The sequence below is a fragment of the Notamacropus eugenii genome, chromosome 1 (genome assembly GCF_028372415.1).
Source record: "Notamacropus eugenii isolate mMacEug1 chromosome 1, mMacEug1.pri_v2, whole genome shotgun sequence".
In the NCBI taxonomy this organism is placed as follows: Eukaryota; Metazoa; Chordata; class Mammalia; order Diprotodontia; family Macropodidae; genus Notamacropus; species Notamacropus eugenii.
In genome coordinates this window covers 176,992,604-177,019,888 of record NC_092872.1, presented here as the reverse complement: position 1 = coordinate 177,019,888, position 27,285 = coordinate 176,992,604, and the positions used below count along the sequence as shown (strand labels likewise).

Here is a 27,285-nt window from a genome sequence, read left to right as displayed (position 1 = left end):
CCCCTTGGTCTGGAATGGCAAAACTCTGAGTTGCTGGTTGGAGAGCGGCGGCGCAGGGCGCTCAGGTATTCCGGGCGCGGGGCGCGGGGCGCAGGACACTGCTTAGGGGCTGAGGCTGGCTCAGGCTCAGCACAGGGGCCCCCTCTCCTCCTCTCGGCTCCTCCCCGTCCCAAGCCTATCGCTCCTCCGTCTCCGCAGCTGTCTCCGCAGCCAGAGGAGAGAGGGTCGCTGCCCTGGCCAGCGGGGCTAGACTAGCGTCCTCGAGCTTATGGTGCGCCCTTGGTCGGGGCCCCTGGAGCCGCCCCCGGAGCCGGGCGTCGGGGGAGCCGCGGCTCGCGGCCCCGAGCGGACAGGCGGGGTGGGGCGCCTCGGGGAGACGCGCGCCCCGGCGGAAGCTCGGTCAAGTTCAGGGGAGGAGGCAGCCGACGCGCCCGACAGCGGAGACTCGGGAGCGCCGCAGGAAGCGAGGGGCGGTGGCGGCCGCGCCCAGGCGGACTCGGCGGCGGCGGGGCCGGGATGCGGTGAAGGCCAGCCAGGGGCCCCGGCGGAGATGAGCGCCTCGGCGGCCACCGGAGTCTTCGTGCTGTCCCTCTCCGCTATCCCCGCCACTTACATCTTCAACCATCTGGCAGCGCATCGCAAGTGAGTGGCCTGGCAGGGGTGGGGGCGGGGGAGCCCCGGCGGGGTGCCAGAGAGGTCAGCGCGGAGGGGAGATCTGTGCCAGGGGCTTGCCCCTCCAGATTTAACATTCCGGGACTTTTTAAAATTAGCCACTGGCTTCAACGCTTTAAGCGTTTGCTCTTTGTTAACACACATAGCACCTCCTAGATGCAACTGGAGCAAGATGAGAAACAAGGATCCGTGGAATGTACGAAGCTCTAACTTTTCACATCTAGGCAAACCGAGCAGGGACTGTGTGTGTGTCCTTTCCGCTCTGCTTCCCCCCCCCCCCCCCAAGGCATTAATTCAGGTACACTTCTTCATTCTTGCGGTGCGGAGAGAGCTGGATTTGGAATGGAAGGACCACGGTTAAAATTCCCATCCTGCTGCTTCCACCTGTGTGACCTTGGGTTAAATCACTTAATCTCGATGAGTCTCAGTTTCCTCATCTGAAAAATAAGGGGGCTGAAGAAATCATGAACTCAGAATATCTTAGAGCTGGAAGGAATCTTAGAAGTCATCTGGTCCGACCCCCTCATTTTTACAGATGAGAAAACGGAGGGATAGTTTACTTAAGTGACCTGCCTAAGGTCATTCAGGTTATTAAGTGGCAGGACTCTCAAGGTCTTCTCCAATTCCACATCGGGGATGCTAAAAGATCCGTTTTCAGGGTACTTTTAGAAACAGATGATGAATAGCTCTAGTGGGAATGTTGATTATTGGGAGCCAAGATCGAACTCTGCTACAAATTACCTGTGTGACTTTGACTAAGTCACTTCACTCCTCTGACCTACATTTGTAAAATGCAGGCGGTAGGGCTGGATAATTTCTAAGGTCCCCTCCAACTCTGGAAATGCTAATCCTCTGCTCAAATGAGAACATGGATGTTATAGCACTTGGAAAACTACTAAATTCTTTGTTAATAGAATAAAATCTAATTATTTTTAGTCTACAAGAGCAGAGTTGGGAGACAGGATCTGAACAAAAAAGGTAGGAGCTAGACTTTAATGGTAATGATATCATTTCAAATCATATCATTTCAAAGGGAATGGTAAGAGTTTGAATACAACATTAAATTTAACTGGAACTTGGAAGCTTTGTCCCTGCCTTCGGAATGAAGCTGAGGACACCATGTAGAATCATAGAATGTTAATGCTGGAATCACCCTGGAGTTGTTCCAGCCGAATCCCTTTGATTTACACATCAGGAAACTGAGTTCCAAACAGATGAAGAAGCATACCCAAGGTCATCCAACAAATAGAGAGGGAACCAAGCCTCGAACTGAGGACTCCTGTTTAAACGTTCCTTTTATTGTTCCATGTCTCCTGGCCAGTCCCCAAAGAAGGCTTCTGAAGAAAAGTTGTTCCAGTTCTGCCCTTGGGGCAGAACTTTGATTCTGTGCCAAAAATAAGTTCCTACCAGCAGGCAGGAAGCAAACCTATTGTATTTCTCAAAGCTGTTGCTGCTAAGGAAATTGCAGACCAGCATTTAAACTGAAAATCTGCCCCAGGATTTCACTGTGGCTGGTGGTCACTTTATGTCAGTAATGCTTATATGCTAGGAGCCACCCACTATTCACTTGGCTTCAGACTTCTTCTACACTGAGGAGGAGGAGATGGAGGAGGTAGAGGAGGAAGAAAAAGAAGAAAGAGGAGGAAGCAGCATATCTGTTTGGGATGCTGAGGGGAGAGCACTGACCTCTCTGAAAGGCAGGAATCCACAGACTAGCTTCAAGATCCTGGGCTACTTGCTTCATCTCTGGGCCTCAGTTTCTTATCTATAATGAGATACACATCAGCACTCTCAACCTTTTCTTTGTCATGTACCTCTTTGGCAGTTAGGTCAAGCCTATAGACCTGTGTTCAGAATAATGCTTTTAAATCATTGAAGGAAATGCTAAACTTCAAATAGAGGTTAATGAAAATTAAAATTTTTTTTCTATTCAAATCTATCCATGAACTGGAGGTTTAAGAACCCCTGATCTAGAATAAATGACATTTGTCTTTGCACAGGCTGTCCCCTCATCCTTCCCCATCCCCAAAGCTTGGAACAAACTCCCTTCTGCTCTCTTCCTCTTAGAGTCTTTGCCTTCCTTCAGGGCTCAGCTCAAGTACTCCCTCCTACATGAAGCCTTCTCTCCCTGCTCCAGCTGATAATGGTCACTCCCTCATCATCATTATCATTATCATCATTACCATCATATTCAACTAGCCTTTATTAAATACCTACTATGTATGGCACTGTGCTAAGGGTTGGGGATACAAAGAAATATAAACATGGTGCTTGCCCTCAAGAAGTTCACAGTCTAATTACAGAGACAACAAACTAGGTACATACAAGATCTCTGTCCATCCATTCATCCACCTAGCTACATCTCTATAGATACATACATATAGGAAGTTATAGATATAGACATATGTGTGTGTGTGGAGAGAGAGAGAGAAAGAGAGAAAGAGAGACAGAGAGAGAGAGACAGAAAGAGAGAGAGAGACATATGTAGAGAGAGGGAAGGACAGAGACAGAGAAAGAATAAATGGTAGATAATGGAAAGGCACTAGGAAAGTGGGGACTGGGAAAAGTCTCTTGTTTAAGGTGAGATTTGAGGGTAAAGGTAAGGAGGAAGAGAGGAGCATGGTGGGGGGGATGGGAAGGAGTGTTAGGTGGACCAGTGAACAGGCACAAAACTGTCCACTGAGGGGGAGTAAAGTATAAGAAGACTGGAAAGGTAGGAAGGAGCCACCTAGAGAAGGGTTTTAAAAGCCTATGGAAGATTTGTATTTGATCCTGGGGGAATAATAGGGAACCCTTGTGAAATTATTTTGTAATTCCTCATTGGAATACTCATCATGTAAACAGAGTTTAAGCTAGTCGAGGGCAGAGGACATTTCATTCATTCATCCATCCATTCATTCACTTATCTATTTGTTTATCTATCTATCTATCTATCTAGTCTCTGTATACCAAGGCATAGGGCCTTGCATAAGTGAGTGAATTGACTCACTAAGATCACTAGTGGTTTTGGAATTTTGTGATCTGAGTTTCTTCTGGAGACCTAGATATAATAATCCTTAAACAGTGAATAAGACCTAAGTTATCTGCTATTAATAATGTACTGAATAACCTACTGCCTGCTATCAAGTGAATCAAAAGGTTAGCAATGCAGTATGCATGCACACTTTATCCAACTCCAACACTAGAACTGGAAAGGACCTCAGAGATCATCCAAACTGACTCTCGCCCTTCCCCCCAACTTTACAAATAGGGAAACCTATTTAAATAGGTAAGTTCATAGAAGATAACTGACATGCCCAAAGGCATGTAGCCAACTAGTAACCATGTTGGGACTCGAACTTGGACCATCTGGCTCTGCTTTTCTACCCTGCCTCCCTCCTTTTCATCATTCATTATTCCAGCTCCTTGCCCTAGATGGAGCTAACTTTCTTTTTTTAGACTGAACTTTAACGTTAAGGAGTGGCTGACTGACTGAACAGATCTTTTAACATAGGGAAGATTTAAAATAAGTAAGTTATTTCAGTATGCTTTTAAAAAAAAGAAAAAGTACATTTATGGCCTGGTGCTGCTACATCTGGTTTGTTCAACAAACATTCATTAAATGCCTGTTCTGTAAAATGAGAACATTGGATTGGTGGCCTCCAGCCAGCCTTCTGGCTCACAGATAAAAAATGGCCAATAGCTGCCTTACTTGGTGGCTGTAGTAGCATGAAAATTACATATATTCAGAAAAGTATAATGTAATGTTAGGTGTGATGGGGGGGCGCTCCTGAATTGTAGGACAATTTCAGGACACAGAGAGTGAAACCTTCTGGCTAAGTTGAAGATTATAATGAAAATGCTGGTACTCATATTGTTATTGTTCAGCCCTGTCCAACTCTCTGTGACCCCATTTGGGGTTTTCTTTGAAGAGATACTAGAGTGGTTTGCCATTTCCTTTATCAGCTCACTTTACAGATGAAGAAACTGAGGCAACTAGATTTAGGTGACTTGTCTAGGGTCACACAGCTGACCTCAGTGCCTGAGGTCAGATTTGAACTCAAGAAAGGGAATTTTCCTGATTCCAGGCTCAGTACTCTATCCAGTATACCTGGCTGTTGCAAAACTGTTAAGGGTAGAGAATATGAAATTAGCTTTGGCTTTGGGGAGGTATGTATTCTAGCATACCTGACCATAGCACTTATTTTTTATTATCTTTCAAACTATGGCTTTGCTCATTTTCCATACACTTCTGTGCCTTCTGACCGCCATCTTTAAGACTCAGCACAAATTCCACCTCCTTCATCAAGATTTCTCTGACCATTCCAGGTCACAACTGATCTCTACCTCATCCGCTAAACTCTTGTAGATAATACTTAATATTTATGTAATTCTTTTGGTACTTAGTCATATAACAACCTTCTTACATCTCTGTAACATCTGTACATCTATTTTCTTGAATTGATAAGACAGCTCATGTTTCATATGTTTTTGGCTTTCTTCCTCAGTTAGATCACAAGGGTCTTGAGGGTAGGATTTTTGTCTTATTTATCACTGGATCTCCAACATCATCTGTCATGGTACTGTGTATCTAGTGGATAAACTTTTTTTTGGATGAATATTTTTTTTATTTGATCTAGTCCAGTTTCTTTTTCTTCTTTTTTATAAAAGCTGATTGACTCTGCTGTTGCTTTCATCATGAGTAATATGAATTTTATCCAAGAAAATGAAATAATCCCTGTCAATTTGGAGATGCTCCTAATCTTTGGAAAGGGAAGCCTGAGGAAATGGGAAGTCTCAGGTACCATAGAAATTTATTTTTTGAACAGTAGGGAACCAAAGAGATACACACACACTCACACATATATACACACATGTGTATGTATGTGTGTGTGTAGTATATATATGTGTATGTGTCTGTCTATCTATCTATCTATCTATCTGTCTGTCTGTCTGTCTGTCTGTATCTATCTATCTATCTATCTATCTATCTATCTATCTATCTATCTATCTATCTATCTATCTATCTATCTATCTATCTGATTTCTCATAGTTTTCCTTCCCAATCCCTATTTAGGATGATTGAGGTTTCAAAGGGGCTATTGTAGGGCAGTTACTGAGTTTGCAAAGCTCCTACGGGAATCCCTTGTTTTAAGACCACAAAGTGTGGGATGCAATTTCTTCACCCTATTATACTGTGGTAGGACCAGAACTGATGTGAGGCCCAGTGATTTAGAGTCCCAGACTGGCTGAAACTGGGGCTTGAGGTAAAAAGGACCTGAAATTGTTTAGTCTGACCTTTTAACTTATAATGTTGAATATGAGGCTGCCCACTGGGCCCACCCTCCTGCCTGCTCTCAGGACATGCGCCTGTCCTTTTACCATCAGTCAATCAGTTCCAATTGATTTCCCTGATATTCTTACTGGCCTGGTCCCTTGACTGGGGACGACTGTCCATGTACAGCCTTGAGCATATACATAGCACATGAAGTGCCCATGAACACACACCAATTACAGATACAGAACAGAGTCAGATATGGGGAGCAGAATCGTATAAGAGTGGCTTATGACAGAAAGTGGACAAAGCACAGACCCATCCTTTTATATTTCTAAGGATCATTAGCACTCATCACATGCTTTTCCCTGGCAACAGTCTCCCATTGGGCACCAGTCTATTATTCAAAGTTCTGTGCCAATTCCCCTTCCTTGACAAGATCACCAAAGGGATGGGAGCCAGTTTGGTTTGCCCTTTAACCCTCATTCCTTCTTACTTTACTTGTTAAAGCTTAACCTTTTTCAAAGCCTCCAGGAATCTAACTAATACTTCTTTACTTCCTATGTTTTGACACCAACTCAGAATAAGAGCCCCTGCTGGAGATAGCACGTGAGGAAAGTGCCTAATACAAGGGAATTTTGTCTGCTCCCTGGGAAAGAGAAGCATCTTAGATTAGATTTTAGGCCCCAGCTATGCCACTTATTACCTCTGTGTGCCTCAGTTTACTCAACTGTTAAATGGAGATGATAGTAATAGTATAAACCTCACAGTTGTTGAGAATCAAATGAGCTAATGTATAAAAAGCCAGCATGGTACAGTGGAAAGAGCACTGGTTTTGGAGTTGAAGGTCCTAGGTTCAAATCCACCTTGGATGTTTACTTCTTATGTGACCTTAAGCAAATCACTTACATACATTTGTAAAATGAGGGGGTTGAGTTAGATGACATCTGCGGTCCCTTCTACTTCTATATTCCTATGTAAAGTGATTTGCAATCCCTACCAGCACTATATGAATGCGAGCAGTTATAACATTTGTACAATGTCACAGGATTATTTATCATAAGGATCAGGTGAAATAATGTGTATAGAAGCCCATTGTAACATAAAGCACTATTTAAATAGAATCACTTACTACTCGACCAGCCAGATGTTTTCAGGTATTATCATCAGCCACCAGTTGTGCCAAAGACTGACCTTCATGGTGAAGCATACTATACTGTACCTAGGAGTTCCATCTTAAACAAATAGCGGAGCAGCATTATTTGGGAGAATGTATTCAACTAACTAGGAAATTCCCAGCATTAGAATGTTTACTTTGATGGTGACTCAGCTTCCATGTTTTAATTTTTACAGTTCCTGGGCAATTGTAGCTGCTGGAATCCTGGTTCTACTCATTGTAGCTCTGTTGGCTCGTGTCCTTGTGAAGAGAAAACCACCTAGAGATCCCCTGTTTTATGGTAGGTATTAATGGGATAGCAAATCCTGGACATGAGGTTGGTTGGGAGCTTTTCCTTCTGCCAAACATATTTCACATTGACTTGTAAATGATTTTTCACAACACTTAAAATTTGGATAGAAATGTTTTAGCAAACAGGAGAAATATAGTTAATGCTCTGTCTGCCTTGGTCATAGGAAATTTCATAGTTATCAATGGGATGCCATATTCTATACATTGATTACCATAAGGCAGCCTGAGGGTTATTTGTTAAAGTAAGTAGATTTAGGCAGTTGTGCAAACATACATCTTAAATGGTTCTCCAAATCATTTAATTAGGGGAGGAGAAAAAAGAACCGAGGTATAGAGAGATAGATGAAAGAACCAAGAATGGGAATGAGGAGGACAAGTAAGCAAATGCTAGCATTATTTTTCTTTTTTTCCTTTTTTAAAAATTTATTTGTAGCATTTAAAAATTTTTTAGTTCCAAATTATCTCCCTTCATTCAGCCTCAACTCTACCCATTGAGAGGGCAAGCAGTATGATATCAATTATACTTGGAAAATTGTACAAAACATATTTCCACATTTGCCATATTACAAAAAAGGCAAAAAAAAAATAAAGTGAGAAAATTATACTTCAATTTGCACTCAGAGTTTATCAGTTCTCTCTCTGAGGTGATTAGCATATTTTAGCCTAGGATTTTTGGAATTGTCTTGGATCACCGTATTGATCAGAGTAGCTAAGTCTTTCACAGTTGTGCATCATTCTAATGTTGCTATTACTGTGTACAATGATCTAATTCTTTTCACTTCACTTTGCATCAGTTCATATTCATCACAGTCCCCAGCTTTTCTGAAACCATCTTCCTTCTCATTTCTTATAGCACAATAGTATTCCACCTACTATATCATTTTGACTTAATGACTTGTGGTTTCCCAATTATTTCCAAAGTTTTCTGCTTTCAAGATCAAAGAATATGAGAAGGCATCCAGTCTATCCCCTTCATTTTATAGATGAGAAACTGAAGCCCAATGAGATTCTATGACTTGCCCAAAGTCACCTAATGAATGAGAGGTGGATCTGGGCCCAGAACACCATCATGACATCTCTCTCTGATTTCAGACTACAGAGGATGCAATTTCTCCCCCTTTGGTAGAGATTCAACTTTTAGGGTTTTTGAGGCTTCATGTTTTAGCAAAATACTAGGACGCTGGACTTGGAGTCAGAAAACCTGAGTGTGATTCCCAACTCCTCCATTTACTTAGCTATCTGACCTTATAATACAGATATGGTTTAAATATTCAAGTTATAAAAATTGAGAGGTTAATTAATTGGTGCAGTATCACACAGAAAGTATGTATCAGAAGGGGAACTTGGACGCAGGTGATCCTGGTTCTGAGGCAAGCTTCTTAAACTATATCCCAATGCCTTTTCAAACTTGTGATAAAACAGGGTCTCTTAAACTGAGGTCCATGTATTTTTTAAAATTATTTTTTGGGGTAAGACAACCGCAGTTAAGTGACTTATCTAGAATCACACACCTAGTAAGTGTCTGAGGTCACATCTGAACTCAGGTCCTCCTGACTCCAGGGCTGGTGTTCTGTTTACTGTGCCACCTAGTTGCCCCCATAAACTTGGCTTTTTAAAAAAAAATTGATAGCTGCATTTCAATATAATTGATTTCCTTCGTAATCCTATGAATTTTGTTTTATGCTTTTAAATACATTATTTTGGGAAGTTCATAGACTACCAAAGAGGGGGAGAGATATGTATAGACCATGACCCTCAAAAAGTTAATAACACCTGAAATGGCAGTGTTAAACTACAATCCTGCGAGAAGTTTTACAAGTTATCTAGTCTAAATTGTATCAGAGCAGGAATCCCATATATAACATCTTGACAAACAGTCATCCAGCCTCTGCTTCTGAAGACTTTAAGTGACGGGAGTTTATTACCTCCCACGTCATCCCATTCCATTTAGGGGCAGCTCTAATTATTACATAGTTTTCCCCCCTTGGAGAACCAAATCTACCTCTTTGCATCTTGTACCCAGCTCTATGCATTAAGTTTCATTGCAATAATCCAGGAGGGGGGTGACTGAGGATCTGCAATAATGGGGTTGGCTTGTGAATAGTGACTTGTTGTAGAGGTAGGAATGGCAAGATTTGGTAACTGATTGGATTTATGGAGTGAGGGAGCCTTAGGACTCAAGGGTAATACCCAAGTAACAAAACTGGGAGACTAGAAATAGGACAGCCTTGATAGAAATAGGGAAGTTTTAAACAGAGGTGAGTTTTGAGGGAAGATGATGAAGTCTATTTTGGGCATGTTGAGTTTGCGATGTCTTCAAAACATTCTCATTTGAAATGTCCAATAGACAGTTGTTGATGTGGGACCGGAGCTTAGGAAAGAGACTGATGCCTGTTCTGGAGATCTCTGAATCATTCACATAAAGATAATAATAACACTGATGAGAGTTAATGAGGTACCCCCAACCCTCCTCTTCTTCAAGGTAAACATTCCCAGTTCCTTCATCTTATTCTTATATGGTACCATTTCGAATTCCTTCACAATACAGGTCATTTCCTTTGGATAAGCTCTAGTATATCAACATCTTTCTTAAAATGTGGTCCCCAGAACTGAATATAATGTAGTAGATATGGTCTGAATGGAGTATGGTACTTTGGGACTATCACCTCCTTTTTTTCTAGACACCAATCTTGACTCAAGATTGTATTAGCAGTTTTGGTTGCCAAGTGATACCTTTTCCTCATGTTAAGATTGCACTCCACTAAAATGCTTGTCTTTTTTTGTGTTTTTATTTAAATAAACTTTTTTTGCCTTTTTATATCATTATAATTTTCCTTCTCCCCACAGTACCTCTCCCAGAGAGCCATCCTATATAACAAATAGTATTTTCTAAAGACACGAAGAAAATACATACAGCATGCAATCATAATGGACCTCCTATCTCTGTAAACAGATGGTGTGGAGCTGTCTTCTCATATCTCTTCTTTCAAGCTATGTTTGTTTTTTTATTATATCTGCTTTTTTTGGTGGGTTTTTTTAGGTCTTTTTAATTAATGTCTCTCACTACCTGTCCCACACTATATTTGTGCCATTTAGGTTTTTTGCATACAAATGCAAGACTACATTTATCATTATTAAACTAAATTAAAAGTTTTTAGTTCCTCTGTAGCTAGTGATTTAATTTAGAGTGCTAGATTTAGAGTCAGGAAGATCTGTGTTCAAATTCTGCCTCAGATACTAGTTGGATAAGAGGCTTACCTGCATAAAAGACTTACCTGCATAAGAGGTTTACCCCACCTGCTTCAGTTTCCTCATCTGCCAAATGGGGATAATAATAACACCTACCTCTGAGGGTTGTTGTGGAGATCAAATGAGATAACACATGTAAAGTGCTTTGCAAGTCTTAAAATAACATGTAAATATCAACTATCATTATTATTATATTATTCTTTTTGGCCCATTAGACTAAACTATAAAGATATTTTTGGATTGTCATTCAGTGTATTCCCTCCTAGTTTCATGCTATATATAAATTTGATAAGCATACTATATATGTCTTCATTTTAAATGATGTTTGTTAAATTGTATTATCATTTATTTAGAAATATTGAAAAATATTAATTTCCACATTTTTTTTAAAAAAATGAACTGTGCCACATGTACTTTCCCCCAAACTCCTTCATTCTACATACTGGGGGTGATATTTAAAAAGGATAATGTTGGAACTTCTCCATGTCACCAGAGAGCTGTACAAGATGTAAGACTACAGACTTTGCCAAAAATACTCAAGTTGATTTGATGAGGCCAGCAAATATTAAACAGGAGGGAAGAGCACGAGAGAGGTGACCTATACCCCTCAACCCCAATTAATGTAACTAACAAGGTGCTCTGTGCTCTAATACCTGTTAATTAACTCTAGCTGGCTAATTTATTTCAGCTAGTTAATTTATATTCATTGGCACACTGTATGAATACTCACAAGCAAAATTATTAGAACAATTCCCAACTCTTCAGAGTTACCTCTAGAACCCGAAGGGAGAAGGATTTTGCCTGCTGGAGACCCAACCTGACTGTATGAGTAGATGTTAGGGGACAAGCCCCAGAGAGTGTGGTACAATAGTAAAGATCCTAAAGATAACCTTGACAACTACTTCACTGTGTATATTCAGGAAATACTCATGTAAACTAAAATGTTGGCAAATATTTTAATGAGGAAAAGTACGGGTGATAACTTTTATACAAGAAGTCATTCAATGTTTGTGATTTGGTATTTTGCCCAGGATGCAATGTCATTAAATTTCCTAAGGTATACTTGTCACATCAAGTGAGCATTGCTGTAAGAGAAGAAGAGGAGGGATTATAGAGACAGTGGAAAGAGAGTTGTTGCATTTGAAGTTAAAATACTGGGCTCCAGATACTGGCCCTGCTACTTACTATCCCTGTGTGAACTTGGGCAAATTACTCAGTGTATCTGGGTCTTAGTTTCCTTATCTGGAAAATGAGGGGGTTGGACTGGGTGGCCTCTCAGGTCCCATCTGGCTCTAAATTTATGATCCTATGGATTAAGGAAAGATTACTTAGTTGAACCTCAATGAGGCAAAACAATAACTTTATAGTGTATTTTATTAAAGTTCTCATGCCTGCTTCAATTAACTAACACTTATTAGCCACAAATATGTTAATTTTTTGGCAATGAACAAGGGAATCAGACAAGTATTAATTTAACAATGGGTTTGAATACATTGACCTTAAACAGTACTTTGACTACTAAGAAAATATTTTTTGGGGGGTTTAACTGCCTTTATTTTGACTTGATTATGGATGGGGTTTCTGGATGACTGAATTCCTATGCAATGTTATATTCACGTGTGCTTTATTTTTGATTTAATGTGCAATATTCTATTGGCCTATGTTGACACCTTCCGTAGTGTCTTAGCAACAATCCTTTGGGATTCTTCTAGTTTTATTGGACAATACTAATCCGATGATATTCTGAGTATTTGTAATCACTGTTTTTATTTCTTTAGTTTATGCAGTGTTTGCTTTTACCAGTGTGGTGAACCTTATTATAGGACTTGAACAAGACGGTATAATTGATGGATTCATGACATATTACTTGAAAGAGGTAAGTAACCCTTTTGTGTTTGTTAAACTTAAATCTTTCCCCTAATATAATAAAAAAATAATATGACCAGAAACACATGTCACAAGTATCCTACCACAGATAAGTGAACATGCAATAATACATTTTAAGTGACTGCCACATATTGTTTCTACATGAGCAAAATCAAGCAGTTAGGATTGGAAAATAGGTGGTAATTCCTTTCAACATTCAATTCCTAATTTCTTTCAACATTCAATTCCTAATTTCTTTCAACATTCAGTTCCTAAGACTCCCTCTTCACTTTCCAATATCACTAAATGTTTCTTTGCAATTAATGTAATTATGTTAATTTTATGTATTTATTCAATGTTTATTTGCCTCTTTATCATTAATAACTCATCTATCTACATACTTCATTTTCTTAGGGATAAAAACTTAATCTAGTCTCATTTACATAACACTTATTACAGTGCCCAACAGTGCTTAAAAAATGCTCATAGAAAGTACTTAAAGAAATGTTTATAAAAAGCTGATTATGATGGTGGACACCTAGAAGAGGTCATCTGTTCCAGCTCAGGTTAGACCTTCATGCACAGGTGGAAGCTTATGCTACCCAAGACAAATAGATGTTTGCCTTCTTATTCTTAGAGTTCTTAGAGAATTCCAGAAAAGAGGATGTGAAGAACAACTAGAAACAAACCTGAGAAGACTCAGGAAAATCCTAGTGCATACTGAAGATGTTTTCCTAGCTGTTTCCGTCCTCTCTGCTTGTCCATTTTTTTTTTGAATTATTTTTCCAGGCTCCAATTCATTCTCTTCTGTTCATTCTCCCACTGTCAGCTGCTAGTAATTATCATCCCAGTTCCATTTTACCAGGTAGCATCAATCAGATTTTATAAAGGGGCATTTACTTCTAAGAAGGAAATACAACATACAATTTTTTCCCTTTAAATCTTGGTGATATTCTCCTTAGTCCCTAGGGAATGGGCTCAGGCAATGTGATTTTCTACATAACATTGGTCCCAAAAGTTCACGTCCAGATGTGGCATAGCCACAGACTGATTCCTAGTCTCCATTACTGCTTGTCTGGGTTCAAAAGGCATTCCTCAGGGTCCTGATGCTGGATTGCATGGCTGCAAAACCCACCAGGGACTCCAGCCCTTGGAACTTGCTCTCCTGACTTTTTTAAGTTCAGAAAGCCATAGCCATCTCCCAGCAGCTTCACCAGCAGGAAGAATGGACATAATGACAATGACAGAAGAAGCAATAGCAGGTTTGTGTGTTCCTGAATGGGGAGAAATAAAAAAATGGAAAAAAAATAACCTAAGGCTTTTCTCCCCACTGAAGGCTTAGTCCTTGTCTTCTCACTTGAACATGGAAAGCAAGAAAAAGCCAAACCAAGGTCAAAGGTTAACTAGCGCCTTTTGAATGTACCTCAGTTTGAGGGAAGGAGCCAATTAAAAAAAATAACTTCATCCTGTGGCTTAGCAGACCAGAATCAGGTACAGAATGTCTGAAAATGCTCCAGACTGGGCAGTTGGGCTCTCCATTACCCATCTTTATGCCTGTTTGAAAGCAGGCTCCTCAGCCAGTCCCCCTAAAGACACTCAAGTTTAGGGACTAGATTTTGTCTTTGCCTTTGTAACCCCAGCACCCAATGCAGGGCTTACATGTAGTGGGGCATAATAAATGCTTGCTGAGTGGAACTGAATCTCCATGGACTGGAATGATTATCTCCTTCTTTTCCTCTCACTCTCTTCTCAGCCCTCCAAGAGGTGGATTCTGACCTCATTATTCAACTGTATTCAACTGTACCACTTTCTCCAAAATTTCCAGTGATCTCTCAATAACCTTTTCTCATCCTCCTTAACATCTCTGCAGTCCTGATCTTTCAGTTCATCTGGATAAACTCTCCACTCCAGGTTTTTGTGACATTGTTGTCATCTGATTCTTTCTTGGTCTGTCGAGGTGTGCCTTCTTAGTCTCCTTTGCTGGTTCTTCATCCATGTAAAGCCCAGTAACCATGAATATCCCTGTCCTGGACCCTTTTGTCTTTTTGCTCTATGCTATCATACTTGGTGATCTCATCGGTTACCATGGGTGCACTTATTATCCCTATGCAGAGAATTCCCAGATCCACTTCTCATTTTCCATCAGCGGCTCTGCTTGGTTGTCATGGAGATTGATCTAGCTTTGATACTCAACACCTCTGTACCCTCAGCTGCCTGTCTTCTCTGACTGGAGGACAGAGCAATAAACTCCTTTTTAGAGAGGGCCTAGAACTTTACATGTATACTCTTTGTTTCCCACCAGCTGCCTTGCTTGGTTTTGACTCCAGAAACATCATGGCTTTGGGGTTCCCACTCCCCTTTTCAGCTTCCTCCATTAGATTATAAGCTCCTTGAGGGCAGAGATTGCTTTTATTTTTCTCTTAAGTATTCTCATCTCTTGACACAGTACCTAGTAAGCACTTAATAAATGCTTTTTGACCATTGACTATATATCCAGCTCTAGTCTCTCTTCTGCACTATAGTCATTCATCACTATCTGCCTGTTAGATATTTTCAACTGAGTGTTCCACTGGCATTTAAACAACATGTCCAAAACAGAGTTTATTATCTTTCTACAATAAACTCTCTCCTCTTCTGAATTTCCTTATTCTTGTTGAAGGAACCAACCATCTTCCCAATAAACCTGCCCAACAAACTTTAGTGTCATCCTTGACATTCCTAATTTGTTGTTTATATCTTTGTAACATCTTAACTATATGTCCTTTTCACTCCTAAAACATAGCCCTAATTCAGGCACTTATCACTTCACACATACACTACTGCAATAACCTATAACTAGTCTCTTGGTCTCAACTCTCTCTCTGCTCAAGTCCTTCCTCTACTGACCTGCCAAGGTGATTTTTCCTAAAGTATTAGTCTCCTGACATTGACCCCCTACTCAGTGAGCTTCTGGGCTTCCTATTATCTCTAGACTCAAATACTAAGTTCATTGTTTGCTGGGAAGACATCATGAAGTGAGCAGAACCAGGAGAAAAATTTATACGATAATAGCAATATTGTAAAGACAAACAACTTTGAAAAACTATGCCCAGTACAACTAAACACAATTCCAGAGGACTTATGAAACTTGCTTCCCACTTCCAGATAGAAAGGTGGGGATCGGAGCCTCTGAGAGGTTATGAGTGCTTCATGTTTCAGCTAGGTTTTCAAGTCATCTCAACATCAGTCCTCTGAGAAGCAAGAATTGGCTTTTGGGAGGAGTCTGTGGGGAAGCTGAGATGAGAACTCATTTGGAAGTCCTGACACATCTGGACAAGGACTCATCTGAAAGTCATGCTACATCTGGATGTGACCTTGGTGGAACCAAGAACTGTGTAAAAACTGTGCTAAGTTTTGAATTTACCCTTTTAGAGACTGAGGTTGTATCACTACTCATCTATTTTCTCCTCCTGTCCAAGTGGTCTCTAGTTATACTTTAATAAAAATGTCACTTGTTTCTGCCTCCACTGATGTTCCCACAGATGCTTTCTACCATGTTTCCCCTACTGAGTTTGGACTCCTTCCTATAAGTATATTTTCTTAATTTTTATATAAAATACTGCTTTACCTTAATACCTGCCACTCCTTTCTCTTACTTCACACATACCACCACCATTTTACTCATCTTGTTTCTCTTGAATAAGATAACACTTTTCAGAGATATGTTATAGTTATGGGTCTTATCATAGTAACTCAGTAATTATAACTCAGTAATATATCTGTTTAACCAAATTTACTTCCTTTAGGTAGTATCTCTGTTCATCTTGATTGTTATGTATACTTTGTGTGTTTTTCATAACCATCTAATGCCATAGCTCTATTTTTGGATTTTGCTTGTTGTGAACCTCTGGGTGACTGCTGTTCTCCGGGATATGTCTGCTTTTATTCTTCTGACTGCATTATAGCAATTCTCTATGTTATCTACCTTGAAGGATATACGTAGGTAGCGCCCTCTCTCCCTCTTCCTTTTCAGTTTAAAATCCTTTTGGTGAACTTCTCAATATTCACAAATATAATCTTACCAGCCTTCTTAAAGTATGTTCTTTCCCTGACCAGGACTCTTATTCCTATATTTTAATATGTGATGGGGAAATCCAGATCCGATTCAGAGATACCATCTTCTGAACAAGATGTTCATTTGCTTCTATTTTTATAAAATGTACTTTGTTTATGAGTGCTAGCAAATGTCCCATTGATTCTGATTGGATGGTTATATACAGTAGTCTATGCTTCTGTTTTTGTTTCATGATGTTATGTGATTGATTTTTAATGGACCTTCATGATTTTGTGTATATTAGCAGAAATGGAAGAGAATGCACTTGAATGATGTCTAGATTTCACAGAACCACTCATGAAGAAAGAATAGATTTTGGTTTACACAGCCTTTGAAAGTCAGTGATTAGAAATAAGTATTCATTTTAATGGCAGGAGTTACTGTGGTCCTGTTACACACCAAAACATCTTTCTAGCTGTAAACAGATTTATTTAACCGGCATTTCCATAAGTTTTGTCTTGGCCACAATGTTTTACTGTGGGATGAGTAACACTATAGCTACATTGTTCCTAATGTTCATCATGGAAACTGGAATTGATATGTATATATAAGGATGTTTATAAAGTCACAGTCTAGTATGAGACAAGTCCATGACAGAATTTAGTTATAATCACTCAAAAGTAAGTTTTTTAAAGTTTTGGTAGGGAGGAAAAGGGACAAGAAGGATGAGACAGTGACAGAAAGAGAGAGGGTATATGTAGCTGACCAAATTTCCCACATATATCCCCAAACTGTGTTACAGTAAATTTTGTTAAAATAAATGTTAAGATAAATTCTTAATCCTATGGTATATGTAGGTAAAACAAAACACATTATTAGTTAACCATGAAATTTTAACTTGCTAATTGTACATGAAGAATTACATATCAATGTTGAATTCAGTTTTGAAATTTACTTTCCACCCCCCCCCCCATTTTCCTTAGGGTGAACCATATCTGAACACTGCGTATGGGCACGTGATCTGTTACTGGGATGGCTCTGCTCATTATATGATGTATCTTGTTATGGTGGCAGCAATAGCATGGGAGTAAGTCTGTTCATATATGTGTTTGAGTAAGTCTCTTCATATACATGTTTATACTGTTATTCTGACTTTGGTATTTGTCATCTGCAAAGGAAATAAATATACATGCATTTGGTGATAATAGCCAGCATTTGTATAGTGCCTTAAGGTTTACAAAGCACTTTACAAATGTCATCTCATTTTATCCTCTATAACCCTGGGAGATAGGTACTATTCTTATCCCCATTTTACAGATGTTGAAACTGAGGCAAACAGAGGTTAAATGACTTGCCCAAGGTCACTTGGTGAACTCACATCTTACATTTTGCCACTTAGCTACCCTTGCTTAAACAAATGGAATATAAAAAGTATGTGCACAGAATTAAATTTTAAAAGTCAGGATCTCATTTCTTTTCTTCTCTGTTCATTCTTTCAAGGGAAAGCCAAGCTTTTATTCATTTATATTTTTATCCAGACCTATGATTTCATGAGTGGAGGGTGCTTCAGGTGTGAAAACTCCTGCCACTGACACAATTCAGTAACTCTACTGTACCTTGTAATCTTATAATGCTGGCTTGAGGTTCTGAGAGTTCAAATGATTTGACCCATCTCAGTCATGAAGGTCATGTGTGTCAGAAAAGGACCTGAGCCCAGGTCAGCCCAACTTTCAGCCTTCAATCTATTCCACTGTGCTGGCTCTTCTGTTTTTGTGATTTGCAAATAAATTCAGTTTGATGATATACATAAAAGTGCTTTCTTTTCTTCTGCTTTATTTTGTCATTCTAATGGGGCATTAAGACCACATCACTGTGTGCTGTGTACTGAAATGGAATTTCAGCAGTAATGTTCCTTTATGTTTGATTGGACATAGCAGGCCTCAGTTTATTTACTAAGTAGAATTTAAATGGAAGACATTAATAAATGCTCAGAGATTTCTTATCAGTAACTTTCTAGGACTGATGGATTAAATGAAGAATCTCTGTTGCAGGGAAAATTACAGATCGATTGGCTTGTACTGGGTGGGATCTATTATCATGAGCATTGTGGTCTTTCTTCCTGGAAACATTGTGGGTAAGGAATGTCATCTTAAGTTTCAGTTCCTTGTTTTTGAGAATGTAAATTAGTCTGTAGTTCTTATTACTGAGATTTAAATGAAATGGATTAAATTTATATTAAATGGATCTTATTTTATAGCCAAATTATTCTATAAAATCCTCTTTCTTTCATAATTTCTTCCTCAAAACTACCTTTGAACAATTTTTAAATATGTCTGATAGATGATCTGCTACTACTGATTTTCTGATTGTTTAGAAGGCATGTAATTTCTTTTCCATATGTTCCCAAACCAGATAGGGCAATATTGTTAATTCTCTCCATTATGGGCTTAATAAAGTGTTTACCTATTTGTATCAACAAAACATTTTTCATGATTCTTTATTTTGAATTGTATCCAACATCTGTTAGAACTCAGTAGATATTTCAGTCACTCAAAGCTTATTTTTTAAATGAAAGCACTATCTGCCATTTTGGTAAATTCATATTACTTTTACAACAGTAATAAGATAGAACTTGTATGAATGTTTACATGCTTTTAATCAATTTAAATTTCAAATAACATGCAATAGTGGAGAGTTTTTTAATGCATCAGTCATAATTTCTTTTTCTCTTTTTTTTAAATAGGAAAGTATGGAACACGAATTTGTCCTGCCATTTTCTTAAGTCTGCCATACATTTGTCTTCCCATATGGGCTGCTTTCAGGATCTATAGACAGCCAGTAGAAATGTGCAGCTACCCTTCAAAGGTGATCATTTCACATTTAAATAACTCACTCTTAATTCACGGGTCTCAACTACATGGAGCCATTACATCAGCTTGGGCTATTTTGGATCAAAACATTTTTCAGTTGTGTATTTAATCACTGTAGATGAACTGTATGATTTTGGGTTTATGAGAACTGTTAAGATGAGTAAGACATTCAGACCATGGTCTGATTTATGTGGCTCATTTTGACTTGCACATAGTCTTTGATGAATCACGCACATGTGATTACATTTGTTCTTAATGTTCATCGTCTTTCTTCATTTAATATAGCAGCGGCGATTTGGGTTTGCTTAATGTTATGAAAGTTCTGAATCTTCATTTATTCACCCAACGTCTGGCTAAATTCTTTTGCCCTTCTTCATTTGTCCTTGTTCAGCTTAGTGTTTACCTAGGTTCACAAGCCACTGCTGCCTCCAGGTATAAACAACATCCACAATTTTTGATTAAGTAGACTCCCTTGAGCTTAAGGCACTCTTTGGTATAATAATTACATTAATCCATGCTCCTAGGTGGTTATATTGTGCATTAAAGTATAGTGCATTAAAGGATTATCTGAATGGGCTAAAACACAATATAACCTTTTATCTGGATTGAGAGGGATCAGTATATGTGAATATCAAATAATCCAGAATCTCAAGATCTTTCCCATGCAGAGAGGAGAACAGGGAGAGGTCTGATTTGACAGAATCATGTGCCTTTCCCCATAATTGGACAAAATGAGATCTTTCCAGCATGAATAAAGTTCCAAATTGTTGTGATGGAGGAAAGTGAGAGGTTTAAATGGTCAAGCCAACTTGCAAGGCAGAATGGTCAGGGTAAACTGGAGTGCCATAGAGATGGGTTCCAGATCAAAACAGCTAGTAACTTAACATCCATCACAAGTAAAAGTGATCAAGAATGATCTTTCAGGTATCTTCCTATGATCTCTACTGCAAAACAAATCACATTCTTTTTCTAAAAAATCTTCCCTTTAATTTCCTACTACTGATATGTCTAGCTAAAAAAAAGTCTAAGCTATAAAATATAAATTTATTATTTATTTTTTGGGGGGAGAGAGATAATCAGGATTAAGTGACTTGTCAAGGGTCACACAGCTAGTAAGTATCTGGGGCCAGATTTGAACTCAAATCCTCTAGACTTCAGAGCCAGTGCTCTAGCTACTACACCACCTAACTTCCCCTAAATATAAATTTATTTTAAAAAAAAGATTATCAGGGATATGCTTATTCACTTTGTAAAAGAATGAGCTATGGGAAATTCTTAAAATATGATTATAACAGTATAGTTTGTATAGCACTGATAACAGTAAGATACACATATATACATGCCAACACAGACACAGATAAGCATGAATGTATATATTGGTAACTATCTATCAACAACAACTGTCCAAAAGCTGATTGGTAGATACACTGGGAACAATGGTATTTTCAAGGTGGAAGTAACCTTTTAGTCCAACTTCCTTATTTTACAACAAAAAAGATGATGTAACTTTTTAAAGTTCACAGCTAGTGTGTAGCTTACGTGATTCCTAAAATTGTTTTGGAGGTCCTTTCAACACTGACAATACAGTGGATTTGTTCTCTTTGGCTCTTTCGAAGCCCGTCCTTTAATTACATGCTGTATTTTAGGTTGTTCAAGAAGCTCAGAAGAAGGGATTGCTAAGAAGACCATTTGATTTGATCTTTGTTATGTATCTCATCTTAGCAACAGGATTTTGCATATTTAGAGGTTTGGTAAGCATAAAAAATCTCAATAAGATACTAACCCTAACTTTTAATGTTTATGCTTTAAAATAAAAATGAGAATATTTGCATCACAATTTTATACATATTATAAAAAATATACCTCTTATTGGATATCCTGGGAATTTTTAGAGACCATCATCTACTGAAAGATGCTGTTCTGGGAAGGTTTGTGGGGCAATTACCTCTGGGAGTAAGTTGAATAAGGAAGAAGGTGTTGTTTGAGGGGCAGCAGGCAAACTCATGACCCAAAACAGATTCCTGATCTTTTTTTATTATCCCAAATTAAGAGATTCCTTTAAATCCTTTTTTTCCTATGGTTTAGTTTTAATTTCCTAATGGTTAACTTAACTCTGCAGTCTAGCCTGACCTGTGTAAGGAAAAGGGAAATGAAACTCAAAGAGAATGGACTGCAACAAGTTAAGAGCACAAGGATTTCAGGGTATGAGAGCTGACTAGGGAGTGGGAAAAAGGGAAGGTGTTTTTTCATAGCTACAGAAAGAACAGTTTGGTAATTAAGACAAAAAAATAAGATAAAGTGAAGGAACTTATGAGAATTCACAACCATAGTCAGCAATGGTGATCTCTGCTTCTCTTGCCATTCTGATATCTGAAGTACTCCGTGACTTCCATAATGTTCATGCTTTCTTTCAGCTGGCCAAAGACCACATGCTTGCCATTCACCTATCCAATCTTGTCCGTACAGATGGAAAACTGGGAGCTATTTAGATGTCAGGACCAGTGTAGTTTAGAATGAATGTCTCAGCAAATTTCTCCTCATAGACTTGCTGCCAGTGTCATTATGGAGGGTGAGGTTAACAGCCTGGCACATAAACCAAGGAATGATTCTGTGAAAGCCAAATCCCTTGTAACCAAATTCCTTCTTGCAGTAATCTGAGCATGGGGGTTTTCTGTTTGAAATATCATCGACAAATAGCTCAAAGGTTATGCAGCCCAAGAGTTTGTTATTGACAGCAAAGTTGAAGTACAAGATGGGGTTGGCCTTGACTATAGAGAGCTGGGCTTAGGGCAGTGGAGAGAGCTTCCATTGAGTCAGGCATCAATTCCTTTGAATTTTGAAATAACCCCCTACCAAAATACAAATACCCTTGGATAGGGGGTAAAAATCTTGGAATGCTGTCAGCTACCATCTTAGACCTAATTAGCTTAGAGCAAAGCCCTAGGAAATTGGATCACAGAATTTGTGCTAGAGTACATAGAAAAGCAGTGAAGAGAACAGTGGAAGGTTCCCAAATATAAATTGCCTATTTCACAGTGTAGTGCCTGTCCTGCTTGCCTCAGTGGTAACTGGCTCTGTTCTTTTAAAATTCATGGATTAAAGTCAGAGTATAGACATTACTTTCAAACTGTTCCTTTACTACAGTTCCCCCCACCGCCAAAGCTCAAATTCTCTAAACCCATAGAATGAAAAAGGTGATCTTTTCGATTACTGGAAAAAATGGAGATTAGAAGTTCATTTTTTCTTATGAGAGTTGGAGATCCAATGACCTGGCTGTTTCATGAACAGGACCATCCATCTCTGATCTGAGCATCTTCTCTGGCTGTTCTCCATGCCTGGAATGCTCTCTCTCCTTTGCTCTGACAACTGACTTCTTTGGCTTCCTTGAAATCCCAACTAAAATCCCAACTCCTACAGTAAGCCTTCCCTGACCTGCCCTTAATTCTAGTGCCTTCCATCTGTTATTTCCTATTCATCCTGTATATAGTTTGCTCCATATATATTTGTTTGAATGTTGTATCCCCCAAGATTCTAAACTCCTTGAGGGCAAGGACTATCTTTTGCCTCTTTTTGTAACATCAGTGTTTAGCACAGTGTCTGGCCCCATAATAAGTGCTTAATAAATGTCTATTGATGAATTGATCTTGCTCAGAAAATCATTCAAACTGAATTCAAATTGTGGTCTCTGCATACAAAAGCAGGTTCTTTTTTTTTTTTTTTTTTGTAATGGATGCTTCGGCTTGGCAGTATTTTTAAAAGACTTCCGGAAGCTAAATGTCATTTCATTTCCCACTCAGCCATTAACATACTTATACTCTCCTTAGAATAAATTCAAATGTATCTCTATAGATTTTCTTTTTTCATTCCCTGGTATTGAGTATCTTTGAGTTCCAAGTTTCTTATAATGGCTGAGAAGTTTGTGATCTAAACACAATAAATTTAGCTTAACCAGAAGTACTGTGACTAGTGGGACAGAATTATGCCTTTAATAATAAAATCATTTCTGCCTGTAGATTGCTTTGGATTGCCCTGCTGAGCTTTGCCGACTATACATACAGTTTCAAGAGCCCTACATAAGAGATCCTGCTGCTTATCCCAAACTTCAGGTAATGTAGTTAATGAAACTTAGAAGAGCTATTCATGTAATTTTCAGTTTAAAAATGGTAAAATGTTGTTGTATAGCCAGAACATATAATAGTATTCAACAGGTGAATTCTGTCCTTTTTTTAATCAGGATGGATTAAGTATTTAATCTCTCCAGATGACAAGGGCAGTGTTTTTCCATTCTGCTATGTGAGTGGTAATACAGTTATGTTCATGTTTTATTATAGATGCTGGCATATATGTTTTATTCTGTCCCATTCTTTGTGATTGCACTTTACGGCCTTATGGTTCCTGGATGTTCTTGGATGCCTGACATATCACTCATTCATGCTGGAGGACTAGCCCAGGTATTAAGGATATTCACTCAATGAAAACATTTTCTGATGTTCTAGCTCTTACTGTTGAATGGATAAAAATTAGATCATAACGTCAGTGCTTTCTTTGGAATTGTTGTTGAATCTTTTTTAGTCATGTCCCCATTTGGGGTTTTCTTGGCAAAGATACTGGAGTGGTTTGCCAGTTCCTTCTCTGGCTCATTTTAGAGATGAGCAAATTGAAGCAAATAGGGTTGTGACTTTCCCAGGGTCACACAGCTAGTAAATATCTGAGATGGATTTGAACTCATGAAGAGGAGTCTTCCTGACTCCAGGCCTGGCACTTTATTCACTACAATAAATAGTTGCCCTTAAGTACTTTCTTAACTAGTACAGAAAAACCCTAACCCTTTTTGTACTTCTCATCAGAGAAGAATTTCTTAGTCCCATATCCCTATGCCCACAGAAAAGGGCTTAGAAATCTGATTTTTTGGGGAAATTCTTCCCCTGACTTAAAGCCCTAGATAACTTGCTACTCAGATTATTGGTCTCATTCTTTCTTATTTAAATGTAAAGCCACATGTGGGAGGCTGGATTTTCCCCCACTTTGTAACGATGTGTTTTTGATTATATTTTGAAGCCCTGGTAGTAAAACTAGAGAGATCTACCGAAGTAGCCCCAGTTTTAGAGAAGTACATAATTTGTAATTATACTAATGATTTTAGGCCTCTGGTTATATTAGAAAGAAGGTGTGGCTTTTGAGATGGGTATTCTACTATTGGATGATAATTTTCACACTGTCCCTCCGGACTGGATTATTTATTCTCTTCCCAAACTGTACTAACATTTCTCATTATTTACAGTTTACAGTTACATATCTCTTCACCGGAGACAAAAGTTCATTATAATGAACCCCTTCCACCTAAGGGCAAAACAGAACCAGTGGTCCTTAAATTAAACAAAACAATCTCTTGGCACTTTACAAGAAATAGACATATTAGCAAATGAATGATTAAAAAAAGTAAGAATGGTTTTAAATGGCAAAACAAAGCTGGGTCTTTTCCACCAGCAGGTAACTGACTTATATGCTAATTTTGTTTTTTAATTTTTCTTTTCCTGTTCAAGCAAACTTGAGAAGCAGGTTCAACTCAAAGTTACATGGATTTAGTTAACATTAGTATAGTAGTATTGGGGGATCAGAGTTGGGAGAGCTGGTTCAGATGTGAATGAATTCACTTAGACCTCTTTAGCCAGTGGGAGCTTTATTGATGCAAAAGCGGTGGGCCTGAGATTTAGCAAGGAGCTAAACAAAGGCACTGATGTAGGAGAAGAACCAGACTTAGATACACAAAAAGTTACATAGTCTGTAGGAAGATGATGTAATTTTTAGGGTTATTTAAGGAGGAGTTGGGACACGATAAGTACAAACAAGGTGAGGAAGGTGGTTGCTTGTAAGAAAAGGAAAAGTTGTCATGATACAGGATGAGGAAGATGAATGACAGGATAGGGAACATAGGATAAGGAGGACAAAAGCAATTCTTCTGGTTCAAGTTGCATGGCATTTCAAGATAAGGGGGAAAGGGCATTAGGATTCCCTCAATTTGCAGGATGGGCTATAGAATGAGCCTCAAACTTTCTCAGAGAGCCAGGGAAAGTGACTCTTACTGACCCTTAGGGCACCATTTGTATCCACATCAGTAGCAACGATGGCAATAAAGGGTGTCCTGGGCTTTGCAGGGTTATTGAATCAAAAAAGGATATTTTTAGAGCAGCAAGCAAAATTTATATCTTAGCCATGTCTCGATTGTATGAGTTTAAATGTGAGTCACAAGTGCTGAAAGAGTTAATGAAGCTTCTAATGTTCCCTATCAATTCAGCCCTCTTGCAGCTTGATTTAATATTGTTTCCAAAGGTCTTAGCTTAAAATTTCAGGAGAGTTCAAGCACAATCCTGGTTCTAGGCATTAAGGTAATCAGAAATTGTCATAAAATTTGTGCCTGTATTTGTGAAAAGGTAACAGCATGTCACCTAATTTTAAAAGTCTTTATCATGAATTTTGGACAAGCTGAGTCATAGTTTTTTTCACCCAGAACTGTTATTTTTGTTATAACTTTATTATACTTGTCAGTAAGTTACTTTATAGTAAGTAGAACCGAATGGAAAATGAAACATCATTTCAAATTAACTTTTTAATATTTGATCGAATACATGCATAGATTTTTTTTTTTAGGTAGCTGTAAGCTGTATGTGGTTTTAGTTTTTCAAAAAATAGTATTAACGAATTTAATCCCAGAACATTAATTAGGGTTTCTGTATCCAGCAATGTTACATTTTTGCAACTTTTTTGTTACTTCTCAGCTCTGTCAGAAGGTTTTATCTGCATAAAGGCCACAAGCATTTTCTTGAGGGTCATAGCCTGTCTTTTGAGAACTCGTGCTATCTATTATAAACCTATGTTTATAAGGGCTCAGGGACAGGCTTTCCTCGTACTTTATCTCAGATGGGGTTTTTGGACTCAAGTTGGTCACATCAGGAATACTAAACTACTTGGAGGTTGAACTTAATAAATTGTATTTCTGGCTGCTGCGGCAATTACAATTATAGGATAGCTGTCAAAAACCTTTAAAAATAACCATAGGAGACTTGGGTTTTTTGTTTTGTTTTTGTTTTTTGGTATTCCTTGAAGGTTTAGAAGCATCTAAGGAAGCAAGTTTGGGGTGAATCCCCAGGGGAGGTGTTTCTGAGCAACCATGATTTGAATGATGGGAACTTTCCACTACCTGAAGCTTGCCCCGCAAATCCGATTTCTTCTTCAAGTTGCAAAAATACAACTATTTTTGTAAACAGAGATGTAACAACATTAAAAAAAAAACTTTTCTTTTACTAACTTCCTCTCTCCAACTCTATCTTATGTTTTGTGTTAGTGGGTCTAAAAATACAGAACTGTTCTTTAAAAAAAAAACCCTAAACAAACCAAAAAAACAAAATCTTTGACCATAAGTATTAGAGCAAAGATTTGTCTTTTCTCTAAGACAGTTAAAGAAGATAATAATTTTGTAACAGAGAGAGCACTATAGGTCACACATTATTATTGATATATGTGATATTATTATATAGGATATTATCATATGTCAGTGAACTATGATAAAAAAAATTCAGTAGAAATAGAAACAATCCTGTATTCTTTTGAGAATATCGTTGAATCTGTAAATGGAAGGGATCTTATAGGTCATATATTCCAACCTCCTGTTCAATGCAAGAAAATTCCCTTTGGGCGATCCCTGACAATGAGTCATTGTGTACATTCCTCATGTTGGGGAATGCACTACTTCTCATGATAATATTGACTCTATTACTAGACAGCTATAAGTTTTAAAACTTACTAGCTATGAAAATTATAAGACAGAGCCTTAAAAAAAGTTAAAATAACCCCATACTTTTTCAACTTAAAATAG

The 27,285-nt window shown here is 38.4% G+C and overlaps 1 protein-coding gene across 6 annotated transcripts in view; it reads left to right on the top strand.

Moving 5' to 3' along the window:
• Window positions 1–205: 205 nt before the first annotated feature.
• TM6SF1 (transmembrane 6 superfamily member 1) overlaps window positions 206–27,285 on the top strand; it is a 41,118-nt gene continuing 14,038 nt past the window's right edge. For 2 of the 6 annotated variants that reach the window (XR_011969362.1, XM_072619602.1), the window contains exons 1-9: window positions 213–642; window positions 7,280–7,383; window positions 12,422–12,519; window positions 17,526–17,629; window positions 18,594–18,676; window positions 19,286–19,407; window positions 21,059–21,163; window positions 23,426–23,518; window positions 23,744–23,863. Coding sequence is in view for 5 of the 6 variants with exons in the window: in XM_072619602.1 (XP_072475703.1) it covers window positions 269–642; window positions 7,280–7,383; window positions 12,422–12,519; window positions 17,526–17,629; window positions 18,594–18,676; window positions 19,286–19,407; window positions 21,059–21,163; window positions 23,426–23,518; window positions 23,744–23,863 (1,203 nt within the window). In the remaining variant the exon portion in view is untranslated. Of the gene's footprint in view, window positions 643–7,279; window positions 7,384–9,854; window positions 9,877–12,421; window positions 12,520–17,525; window positions 17,656–18,593; window positions 18,677–19,285; window positions 19,408–21,058; window positions 21,164–23,425; window positions 23,519–23,743; window positions 23,864–26,516; window positions 26,714–27,285 lie in introns of those variants that run through there. The other 4 variants (XM_072619593.1, XM_072619577.1, XM_072619612.1 and 1 more) reach the window with 4 other exon arrangements.